Below are 12,520 nucleotides of genomic sequence, written 5' to 3' on the forward strand. Positions count from 1 at the left end.
CGTTGGACTGTTGAGGTCAGTGTACCTACAGCACGCGGTGGACAAAAGCTTCTCTCTTCTGTTTTTACAGCACAGCTACATTTACAAACGTGACTAAACGTCAAACTAAACATAAGAAAAACCAATTGAAAACATTGAAAGACTGATTATTGGTTGATAAACAAATACGATTTAATTTGATTTCAGACCAGATGAAAAAGTCATTTCATTTTTCTTTTTTTTACAGCAGCACTTGAATGCATCCACCCTGTCATTAAAACTCGGTTTCCCTTGTAGACGGTGCACACTTTGTGACTGTGGTGATTTTGTGTGCGCAGTGAACCGCGAAGCGCCTGCAGCCTCGCAGGGAACTCACCCGGTTAACATATGTGAAGCTGGTGGGGCGCTACGGGACTGCCGGCCTGACCGCCTCAGACAGACGAGTTCACTGAACCCGTAAAACATGAACCCATATTCTGCAGCGAGAAACATTTTCTTTTTTTTTTCTTTTCCCTAAATGGAATCTTTCCATTTTAACATGTTTGACGTGACATTTAAGTCGCAACTTCTACTGTTGAACATCCCTTTTCTTTGAGAAACAACTTCTCCTGCACCTCTGGGTGTGTGCTGACCATGGAAGTTCGGCCCTCACACACACACACACACACACACACACACACACACACACACACACACACACACACACATTGTGCATGGTGATGAAGGATGGTACCTCTCCTCTCTCTGCTCTCCAAATGATGCACACACACACCCTTCAGGATAAAACACCTGGAATAACATCGCAAACGCACACAGACACACAGACACACACACATGCACACCGGTGGTCTAAATCAGTACGTTACACAGGAAAAGCATATATGAACACTTGTGTGTGCGTGTGTGTGTGTGTGTGTGTGTGTGTGTGTGTGTGTGTGTGTGTGTGTGTGATTACCATAAAGCCCATCAAGCCATCATTAAAGCTTCATCAAAGGTGTGAGGCCCTATTATGGAAACCCTCAGTAGGAATGGGAATAAATGGGAATTTTCACTAGTGCACAAAGCTCACAAACAAAGTTTTAGAGTGAAAGACGAGCTCCATGTTAACACAGCGCGTCTGTTAACTTCCTTGTCAGCTGGAGGAGGAGGAGGAAGAGGAGGAGGAGGAGGAATAAAAAGATATGACAGAGACAGTGGAGCCATTCATTGAGCGTGCTCTTCAGGGAACGCGGAATGCAGATAGGAACAGCGTGTGTGTTTGAAAAACAGGCTCTTCAGGATCAACTAAAACCAGTGTGAGAAGAACCTAACGTGGCCAAAAAAGCGAGCACATTTGATCTATATGAAGATACAAATAAAGAATGTCATGCGTGTGGTCCCGTCCACATATCCTGTTTAGGAAAGAGCAAGGGATCCTTATTTCCTTTGGCTCTGAACCCTCTGTTGTGACTACATTACAGCCCCCATCACCACCTTCCTCCATATGTGTCCCATAGAACAGCCTCACCACAGGCCCAACACCCAGGCCATAGGAACAAGGTCAGGAACCACTCTTTCCAGGTTGAATCCTCTTTGTAACAGCTAAGGTTATGACACAGTTGTGTTGTGGATGCCTTTATTAGATTCTAAACTGATCCAGAGGAGTTCTCTGACATGTTAAGATAAAACTAGACAGGAACGACACGTCCAGGTGGAGTCATGAAAATATACAATCTCGTGTTTGGTTACCGTTTGAGATCGCGGAAACAACCCTAACAGATATGTTTAATGATAAAAGTCCTTGTCAAAGTACTACAGAGTGATGGAAATGTGAACCCCCCCACCCCCCGATCTCCCAAACCACCAGAGCAGTCGGTCCAGAGGAAACAATCTTATATATTTTTACTGCATGGAAGGCCGAGTGTGGGGGGAAATAAAGCAGACAAAAACAGAGCATCCGTGTCCACATGACATCTGAATCAGATTCAGTCCACTGATTTAAATGATTCCTCGTTACCTGCCGGGGCCACGCTGGAGCAGACAGGCTGTCCAACATCCGTGTCCCAGGTGTTAAGGCAATTACTCACCCCTGGAGCAAGGTTGACCGCTTTGCCCAGAAAAAGACTTTTTTATGTGGACAGACATGCCTATCCAGTGGGATATACAGACGGACTGATAAACCCCAAAGTCCTTTTTTCTTGCAATGTTTACCCAAAATATACAGTCCCACATCCCTCCAGCCCAGCTGAAAACCCAAATCCGCCAACTGCTTATCAAATTAAAAGCCCATTAGAAACACAAACACGCAGGCTCACATGTAAAAACAGGCCATTACCAGGGCAGAGATGCTAGCGCCTCAAATCTTAAACCTCTTTTTTCCCCTCACAGTTTCACTGGCTCCTCGGGTCCATTTTTACATTACACTCATGCAGGGCAAGCTATGTGCCATCACACTGCTCGTCCACAATGCCCACATTTAGCCCCACAGCACCACACCTGAGCTGACGCGGCGGCCGCTGGCCTTAATTCTTTCCATGCGCGCCTGTTAGCTTGGGCTGTTTTCTTTGCCGCCGAGGGAAAAAAAAGGAAACTTTCTCCGTCTGACATTTGCACCAGGGATTTATCTTAAAAAGTTGTGAGTTTAATCCCAAACGTCAGCTTGCCATAAAAAGGACAATTTCAACCGTCTTCCTTCCTCTTCCTGTGTGGCCTTCGGGGCTGCCCGGCCAGTCGTGGCGGATGAGAGATTAGAGGAAGCGGTCAGTAAATGAACACTCCATCGCCATAAACTAATCGTCCGGCGATCCTCGGGTAGGCAGTGCTGTGTGGAAGTACGTAACAGGGTGTACTGATGGGCCGTGGCCAGGGTTTTTTTTTTTTTTAAAAAAGGATCCATATTTATGGTGAGAGGAAGGAGAAAGGCTAATCTGGTCCACTGGATGGACCACGCTTCATTACACAATGCAGCTGATGCTTCCTCGACACATTTTACCCAGCCTGCACGTGGCGGTCAGCCGTACAGTCTGGCTCGGTTTCATTCGAATAATAGAAATCACATCAGGAGTATCTGTTTTCCACACTTACCGCTCGTTAAACTAATACAAGCATTGAGCTCCGTGTCTTAAAAGCCTCCGCGTTCACGTTTTGCCAGAAAATGTTTCACACATCATCAGGAGCGAGACGGACAATGAGGAGCCGAAGATTCCGCCGCAACGGCATGGCGTTTTTACGCAACTATCGGTCCCATTTGTGAGGGTTTTTAGGGATTTGTTGATGAGCCATGTTGCTGGAGGCGAACCGATTTGTGAAAACAGATACGCAATATTCGGACTTGCCATTGCTTCAAGAGCTAAGAATGCACGCTCGTAAAAAGCGGATGCCATTTTTATTGTTTATTTGTCTGTTGCATGGAAATCCAACCCATAGCCCTCGAACGCTTCGCCCTCAGATGGATCCAAAAAGGGGAAAACTTCAGCTCGGCCTCCTTTCCCGACTCTGGAATTCCGCTCTCTCCGTTCTAATAAATCTGAAGGGGCCTTTTCCACTTTTACAGGAACAGCAACTCATTAAATGGTTGATTTCAGATGGCAGAGTGTGAATGTTTTGAGTTAACTTTATTGATCTGCGAGCAGGTCTCCGGGCCAGAAAGAAACTGACGTTACCTCAGGCACACAGGCAGTAGATTTACACCTCTGTCATTCAAAGATGGCCCCCGGCAGCCCTGCTGTGCTGAAACCAACAAAAATACAGCTAAATGCCGATTAGGTTGGGAGTCATTCAATTGACCGATGCTTTAAAAAAGCGCAAATTTGGTCAAATTAAGCTTTTTGAGTTTGTATTCTGTGAAGCTAATATAGGTTTGTGTATAAAGATGGATTTATACAATCATGAGCACTTGTAGCTAAGCTAGTTTTAAGCTAGTTTTAAGTGTTACTAAGGACCAGAACAAAAGAAAAAAATGTCTTCCTTGCCATTTTCAAGTTGTGATACAAGTTCAAGAGAACAATTCTCTTTCCTCATAAAGCTGCTGCAAACACAGAGGCTTTAGCTGTACAAGTTACCAAAAAAGAATTTAAAAAAAAATCTAAAATCTTGTTAGGATTCTCTCTCACCCTCAGGGCTTAAAAACTCTAGGAGGCACTGAGGTCCCGCGCTTCCCACAACTGCTCCCAATCATCCTCCTGACCGTCTGGCTGTCAATCACTTTAATGTCACACACACATACACACACACACACACACACACATGCACGCACACATAGAAAAAATAGGGTTGTACAGGGAGTGACAAGAAGAAGGGGAGGGATCCTGTCAGCACCTGCTGGGCCTCACCGTAGAATCTGTGGACGCGCACACACACACACACATACACACTGTAGGGTGCTAGAAGTGAGGGTACCACTTTAATTTTAGCTTTATTTTCTCAGCCTCCCCTAAAAGGCTTCAAACATTCTGTCCATAGGAGCTGCTCTGATCTTCAACAGACAAAAGCAGGTGAGAACCACAAAACACACACAAGCAGCACTCACACACACACTTACACACATACATGCATGAGCAGGAATACCAGGGGTGTGTGAGATCACGCAGTTTTCCGCATGCATCCAAAATCAGGTATTTTCTATGCACAATGAAATCTCAGGGAACTCCATTTTAAAAGTCCCTTTTTCTCAATTAATGTCATCTGTTTCATTCCAGAAACCACATTCGCACACAAACCCGTAACACATGCGTGCTTACACACACACTCCCTCCATTAGGCTCACGTGTTGGGCTCAGACTGCAGCCCAGAGTTCTCTTTCATGGCTCCGTCATTACATCAATAAGTCCTCACATTAATCTGTCGGGCTATTACCAGGGCAGCCCGGCACCGCGGCGGTTCTGAAGCAGATGCGGGCAGAAAAGGAGTCAAGTCCTCTCTGATTTGTCTCGTGTTTGAAAAGGACGTATCCAGTTTTGAGACAGTGTAAATTTAGGAGGATAAATCACTTAGAGCTCAGCTATATGGCATGAAAGCATAATTAGAATAGGTTTATTTGCCTGTGTGTGTTCTAAAAAAGCTCTTTTCTTCCATTGACAGCTAATTTAATGCAAAGCATTACATTGCATTCAATTTCAAAGCGCTGGTTTCAATAATAGGCACCTAAGGTCATGGCCTTTGAAGGAAGCTCTCGAGAGCAGACTAAAAAAAAAATGTAAAAATGTGCCGCAACTTAAAGAGATTAGTTTACGCTGTCATTTCTTGTGAAAACAGGCCTGCCTGCAGTTTAGAGTTCCAGGATGTGTGGAGGAAATAAGCAGGATTAATGGGCACCGAGATGAGCTCCACCAGCTAAGAGGCTGTCATAAACACAGCTATCCATCAAAAAAGCCATTCTCTGCTGCTCAGCAAATAAAGAAAAGAAGAAAAGGGGAGGGGACTGGGTGGAAGTAAGGAGGTGGCGGTGAGCCCCCGTCTGTCTGGACAGGAAACGAGGTTCTTTAACCTTTGACCCTGGTCCACTCTGCGGCTGCAAGCGAGTATGTGTGTTTATCTCTCAGAACAGGTTCTTTCAGAGGCAGGTTTGATGGACAGATGGTCCTTGTTGTCATTGCAGTGGGTGCAGGTGCGCGCGAGCGGGGCTTCCTGCCCCCCGGCCCGACGCAGGGAGCGCGGCGGGGGTGTTTATTATCCACCGTGCCAACGGGCAGCAAAGTAGCAACGGTCCCATGAGGTCAGAGGAATGACTGCAGCCAGGAGACAAAGAGGGGGAAGAATGAAATAATGTGGAACGACTGATGAAAGAAGTTTGGAGTTCAGGACCGCGGGCCGGTTATTGGACGACAAAAAGCTGTGAAGTGTATTTTTCACTCATCTGTCAATCTCTGACATACAAGCAAATATGAAGAGGTCCAAAGTGGGAACATTGCTTTGGAACCCTCCACCGTTCCTGGCTTCCCAGCCGCTGTTCACATAGTATTCCATTGTGTTCTTTTATTCTGCTTTCAACATTTCCTGACCACAAATGTGAAACGGGAGAAGGACAGAAGTTACAGCATGGAGGGAGTCGAACAGTAGGGCCAAGGGTCACTGCTGGAGATTCTCGCTTGAAGGCAAGTCCTCCGCTAACCGGGTAATAATAAACGTTTGGCGTTTTGGGTTTCTGACCCCCACTTCCCCAGGTTTTCTGTCCTGGCTCCACGAACTGTGGCTCCTGTAGCAAAACACAGCCGTAGCACTCAGATGTGCCGGCGTGGATTCAACCAAACGCAACAGAAAAAGGAGGCATATTTTTCATTTCACCATATAGAAGCAGGACGTTTGTTGTCTATTTCTAAATTGCTAAATTCCAATCATACAGGGGAAAGAAAGATCTTTGGAGGAGTAGGATGACCTTTACAATGGAGGTTGACATATTGCAAAGGAAGAAAATGAAGAAAACTAACACATATTTATCACATATTGATTTTCTCACTCTCTCTCTCACACACACACACACTTGTGGGCACAGTGAAGTATGTCTTTGCCATCCATCAATCCCAGCCCTTGCAACCTGAATTGTTTGTTTTTGTGTTTACTTTGGAATGTCAGACATCCGAGGAAGGTCAAATTCGCAGAGATCCGAAGACTCAACAAACATTATTAAATTCTAATTTGTTATAAAAGGTTTGTGTGCGAACCCACCGATCATCCGGTTCCTTTGATTTCTTCAACAGCAGACACACACATATATTAGGTGTGTCCGTAATGTCAGACAAGATTGGAGCATGTCAGAAAAAGACAGTTGCTGGACCCAACAAGAGATCTTTATCTTGTAAAGGCCACGACTGCAGAGATAAATCCGCCTTAATATTTAACGATATCTACTCAAACGCATCTGTCAATACCGGCTTAAAAGAGTTTCTGAAAGCGTGTCGACTAAATAAAAGAAGATGGTGACCAGAGGCTCCTGAGACGTGAGGAAAACACGGAGATCTTATAAATCAAAGTGGTCAGAAGGGCGGCCCGGTTTATTGTTTGGAAAGGAGGGGAGAGAAAGCAAAAGGGAGGGAATAAACAGGAACAGGGCGACGAAAAGCTCGTTAAAGTTTGATTCATCTCTGGATCTGAAAAAGACAAGATTTCTGCCATGACAATGACTTTTGTAGGAACGTCACTGAAGATCTCATGAGGGAAACATGTGTTGCTGTGTGTGTGTGTGTGTGTGTGTGTGTGTGTGTGTGCGTGCGTGCTGTGCACTCATTAGTGAAAAGCCTCAGTGCAGACTAGCTCCAGTTACAGTAGTAAATGCTGCCTTTGAACTTTTAATAGAGCTCTGAAACTCAACCAGGCCTTAAAAACACAGCAGCATCTGCAGCAAAGAAATGCAGGGAAAGAAGTGGATGTAATCATTCCATACAGACTGAAAAAGGAAGAGAGGGCATGCAGAGATGAGGCGGGGCATACAGGTGACCTCATCAACTCACTTGAGTTGGTCGTACCATCTGCGTGAAGAACACATGCATGTAATTGTGATGTCATCAGTGAGACTGCTGAGCCAGGCATCCTTGTCTGCTGAAGACTTAAAAGACATAAAAACATCAGGCAGAGGTGAGTGTTTGTCCTGAGTATCTGTGGGGCAGAATTCTCTATTGCAATCAACAGATGTTGGGCCTTTATGAGGCCATTACTACAGGTTCAGCAGTTATCTGTGTGTATGTGCATGAGCCCAACATGGGAACCTGTCAGTAGAAGATTATGGAGCCCCCCTAGGAAAGGAAAGGTGTGACAACAATGGTCATGATGCTGTTTAATCTGAGCACACCTGAGCTTTTTCTCCTGTGTTGTCAAATTATCAGCTCACACAGAGTCCGAGTCAGCGATGGGAACAAGAACGTCTGCAGACCGGGCTGTTTATTTGACTATGAGTTGTTTACATATGTTGACTTTAGAGCCGAGCATGAGAAAATATCTCTGATATTATACTGACATGTGGGGAATTCAGTTCAGCTAAAGAAAGTGTCCATTCAAAGCTAATGGAGAAATCATAAAATCGGTAGGCATTCAAAATGAATGAAAATCCATGAAAAATAAAGAACTAGAGTCAGAAAATAGAATTCCTGTCACAGCCAGAGGAGGGGATGTCGGGATTTATCCAGAAAAACCTGCAGGAAAGCTACACCAGCTTTAAATAAGTTCTACAGTGAGACATAGAGGGCCTCCAAACATGCCAACCTTTATTATTCCATCCCAGAGAGCAAGAAACATTTTACTGGATTTGGATGCTTTTTACCTTTCAAAGGGCTCTATATCATCTTTATCAATCAGCTTTTTATTATTTTCTTTCTTCATAATTTTCTGGCAAGAATAAAACATCTTATTGTCTTGACGACAACTAAAAGCAAATAGTCCCATACATCCCATCATCGAGACGTGCTGCCTGTATTTGTTTGAAAAGAACACAAAGAAAATGTCCTCACCTTCTGATGGAGCATGCTGTAAACGATGTCTTCATTCCGAAAATATCTTCACCGCCCTTCCTGGCTGGAGCTGGACATCACATTTAGGGTCGCGTACAAGGCACAAGGGAAACCGGTGAAATCTGAGACTTGAACAACAAATACTGCCTTGTAATTTTAGATTGCGATTATGAACCATATTTCATGGTTAAGTACTCCAGGAAAAGAAAACAAACAATGGTGTTTATAGAAAGCAGCAGGCAAAATTATATTAAATCTGTGTTGTGTGCCAGTGTTCTTGGACAAGTCAAGTCACAAATGTGCTGAAGTGACATTTTATTTAAAAATGAGTATTTTGCAAGATTCTAGACTGTGTGATGATTTACCATCACTAAAGTAACAAAAGGCTTCTTATATTTTTTAATTTTACATTATTTACGAACACGTTAAAATAAGTGCAATCCGTTCCTTTTTTTCCCCAACATTGTACAAAACTTTGGGTTTTAATGACTTTGCTGCCATCTCTCGACTAAGGAGTGACATGATGACTATTCAGCGGGAAACGTATATGTAAAACGTATTACAACTAAAAACATTCTTAAAATAAAGCAAAGTGTAAATTTTTTGATTAAATATTTCCCTGGTAAATGTAGATAGCTTGAATAGTTTTTAAAGCGTTGGAGCGTCTCCCTTCCCAATAGCCTACATATCCCGTCGGGCCTTTCGCCTATTGCCATAGCAGCTGGAAGCTCGTGGCGTATCCCGCCACCAAGCGTAATGGACAACCAAAGTCGGCTCTTTGCTGTGGTTCCACCAGCTCCTAGTCGTCAGTTTACCGTAAAGGAGAAAGAACGGGGACCCGAAATGAGTCCTCAGAGTCACGGTCAGCGGGAACGGGAGGTGCACATCACGGGAACAGCAGAAGTTTGTTGTCCGGCGGACCGAGTGTCGGTGCGGTTCAGACTGGGCAGCAGTAAGGAGTCGGTCAGTGAAGCAACCACCAGTGTTGCAAGGCGCCTGGACTACATTTTACACTCTGTCAGGTGAAAACATGCAAATAAACAAGCTCTAAATTTATGCTGTGGTGACGCAGTAGCCGTGCAAAAAGTATGATTAACTTTTTAACGATCAAATGTGTCATTTTTTAAATGATTTCTGTCTAATATCCGCCAGTACTTTGATACTATACATATGCATGCTACTTTGGGGTTTAATACATATCATACTAATCTCGTCCATTTCGTTTGCTTGAGTATTAAAATATATCCGTTAATATCAACACCCGGTTCCCTCTAACTTTCTACGGTGGCCCGGAATGGACACACGTCTGAAAGGAATGCTACGTTTATTTGTCCTGTTATATTCGTGAATCAAAAAAAAAAACCTACACAAGGTGCATAATTTCTTTGATTTGTGCACGCAGTCATCGAGTTTGGCTTGTATTTTAATAGGAGTTCTTATTTGTTGCATTATTGAAGTCATGCACCTAATTCTGTGCCACAACTTTCATTTCAATAGACAACATGGTGTCAGTGACAAAGACGCTTCAGTGAGGAAGTTCCTGCAGAGGGAGGGCGAGCAATATCGCATGGATGCAGAGGTGAAGTGTGGAGGAAATCGAGACCTTTCGCAGATGCCGCTGTGCATGTATTGCAACGTATTCCAATATCCCCACAGGTCTTGGTTAATTTCTCTGATTTTGAGATAATGGAGCGTGTATGTAGCCTCCTGCTGGAGAAGCTGGACAGGAGCGTGTGTGTGGGAACACCAGAGTTCTACCACAGCACAGAATGCCTGGGTCAGATGAGGTAAATAAATAAGTCCTATCCAAAGCTTTCTCACAATCAGATTCCTCCATATGTTGATGTTTGTCTGAACTTTAGGCAGCGTGCCTGCGCAGCAGCGGTTGAAAATGCTCATCAGAAGGCCCGAGATATCAGTGAGCTGCTGGGACACACGCTGGGACCCCCCCAACTGGTCAGAGAGGAGGAGGCCAAAGAGTGGAGGAATGAGCATGAAGAGGAGGGCAGAAGTCAACGTGTTGCGCCTCTTCCTCACCATACATGCATGCCCACGGTGGCCGTGTCCTCACGAGTGTCGGTGTCCTTCAGCCTCAGAGACAGCAGCAGGAAAAAACTATGAAAATATGCAGCAGGTCACGGTTCGAAGTGTTTTATTGCTCCAATTAAAGTCCACTTTTTAAGGTTTTCCTGGTTAAAGTAACACAAAAATTACAAGCTAAAAAAAACTGCACCTAAAAGGTTTCTCCATTATTTCAATCATTTACACATTTCCTTAAAACCTAAATTTTCTGTCTTTTTGAAAGAAGAAATTAAAATACTGTGTAGTTTGATGCCAGACATTACTGCAAATGTGCAGTAAAAGAAGAAACCCTTTGGGAAAGGATCTGCTACCAGGTGAACGGCTCTTCGTCCTCAACCACGTCCTCGGGAAACAGCTCCCTGAGCCAGGGCTGCATGGCAAACCGCTCCCCGTCATAATGTGTGAAGTAATTCTCCAGAGTGGGAATGTCCGGCTACAACATCCATCAGTAAGTCCATGATGTGTCAAACATGTTTGGTGATGTGTTAGGATCTCTTTTACTACGTACCCTCAACCCGGTGATGCGCTCCAGCTGCGTCTGTGGCAAATATCCAATAATCACAGAGTCGTCGTCGTGCCCACCGAACACAACTTTATAATGAGGGGTGTTCTCTGCTTTGAGGCCCTGTGGTCATGAAAATAGAGACAACTGGAGCTTTACACCCTCTTGTAATTAGGAAATGAATTTATGAAGCACAAAAAGAACCCAATCAGCTGCTGACCTCAGAGACGGAGTATACCCTGTCAATCCACTTCTGAGGAGCTCTCAGCTCCGGGTCCCAGCTCACCACCACCCCAACCATATGCCTCTTGCTCTCCATGACCACCTCCCCAACTCGCAGAAATACGTACGGAGGACGAGGGCTGCGCACTGTTTTGGAGGCTGCAGCAAGAAGAACAGCAACCATTCAGAGGCGGAGAGGCTGTGGATCGTGGTCATGTGAAGACATGAGCTGAAATAAGCTTACAAACCTCCAAAGAAACCCTGGTCGTTGTCAAAGATCATGGCCTCAAGGGCCAGTGACTCTTGAGCCATTTGGGCATCCTCTAAGCCAACCAGAGACCTGTGTATTACAAATGGATGCATGTGCACTGGCATGGGGCTTACTGGATTTATGTATTTATTTTTAATTGCATACATGACTTTGGAGAAGTGCTTGTTCGCCCACTCCATCCACACAGTGCTGTTGAGGTAGGACTTCTGCCAGTCTCTCCAAATTCTTACCAGCCTGAAACATCATTGTTATTGTTGGCATACAGAAAGGGACTAGAAAATTCCAAAATTAGGCAGTCCAAAATTAAAATAATCCATTTATGCAAAGGGTTAGGGTTAATAGACTTAATTAACCATATCAACTCACGCACGTCCATAGACATTCTGATAGAGAGCGAGCAAACGCGCGGGTCCTACCGTGTGGACGCATGGTAGCGCTGCGCCGCCGTGGAGCCGCTCCAGCGGCTGATGAAGTACTGCGCCGGCACCGCGGACAGCAGCAGGCCGAGCTGCAGCACCGCGGCGGCCCGCAGCTGAGGCATGGCCGCGACAGGTGGGTGTGGAGGGTCCGATCAGCCTGAACGCGTCAGGAGAGACATGTCTGCGGAGGTGGAGGAGGAAAGGGCGCGTGTTTACGCGTGTTGCAACATCAAGCGGGCTCGACACTAACATATGGCCCACGTTCAGGTAGAAAACAAACACAATTAAAGACTAATCGACATCAGCGGTAATTACCGAGTTTGCCCAGTGTTAAGACCCAAACGCTTTTGTCCGACTGCTTGTCAAACATTACCTCCGTCTGTGCCTTCACACCAGAAGTGCGTGACCCGGTTTCGCTTCTGTTTTATTTACATAACTCACGCGCTCGTCCGTCCACGCGCCCGCCACCTGCGTTATTTACACGGTTCGCTGAAGCCAAACAGGTACTTGGTCCAATCACCGCGGCCCACGGGGGAGCCCGGGGCCCCGTACCGGGGCGCCACGTCAGGCAGCATTTGGCCCCTGCTGTGAGGAAGCGCTCCACACGGTGGCGCTGTGACATCACCGT

General features: G+C 45.3%; 2 protein-coding genes across 3 annotated transcripts; one reads left to right on the plus strand and one right to left on the minus strand.

The window, feature by feature from the left end:
- The first annotated feature begins 9,090 nt into the window (after positions 1–9,090).
- On the plus strand, positions 9,091–10,635 carry irak1bp1 (interleukin-1 receptor-associated kinase 1 binding protein 1). Its single transcript, XM_003976148.3, has 4 exons — positions 9,091–9,418; positions 9,894–9,975; positions 10,053–10,183; positions 10,259–10,635. Exons 1-4 carry the CDS (start codon positions 9,153–9,155, stop codon positions 10,515–10,517), a joined length of 738 nt encoding a protein of 245 aa, XP_003976197.2. The 5' UTR covers positions 9,091–9,152; the 3' UTR covers positions 10,518–10,635.
- Positions 10,532–12,422, minus strand: LOC105418226 (uncharacterized). 2 transcript variants are annotated; one of them, XM_011617059.2, is made up of 7 exons: positions 12,266–12,422; positions 11,890–12,073; positions 11,618–11,707; positions 11,451–11,542; positions 11,201–11,361; positions 10,987–11,103; positions 10,532–10,911 (listed from the first exon to the last, which is right to left on the minus strand). In XM_011617059.2, the coding sequence occupies exons 2-7, from the start codon at positions 12,012–12,014 to the stop codon at positions 10,786–10,788; spliced, it is 711 nt and encodes a 236-aa protein (XP_011615361.2). In that variant the 5' UTR covers positions 12,015–12,073; positions 12,266–12,422; the 3' UTR covers positions 10,532–10,785. The 2 variants fall into 2 exon arrangements, with proteins under 2 accessions (XP_011615361.2, XP_011615360.2); XM_011617058.2 differs by having other exon boundaries at positions 12,208–12,368.
- Between the last annotated feature and the right edge of the window lie 98 nt (positions 12,423–12,520).

This window comes from Takifugu rubripes, chromosome 16 (assembly GCF_901000725.2).
Source record: "Takifugu rubripes chromosome 16, fTakRub1.2, whole genome shotgun sequence".
Classification (NCBI taxonomy): domain Eukaryota; kingdom Metazoa; phylum Chordata; class Actinopteri; order Tetraodontiformes; family Tetraodontidae; genus Takifugu; species Takifugu rubripes.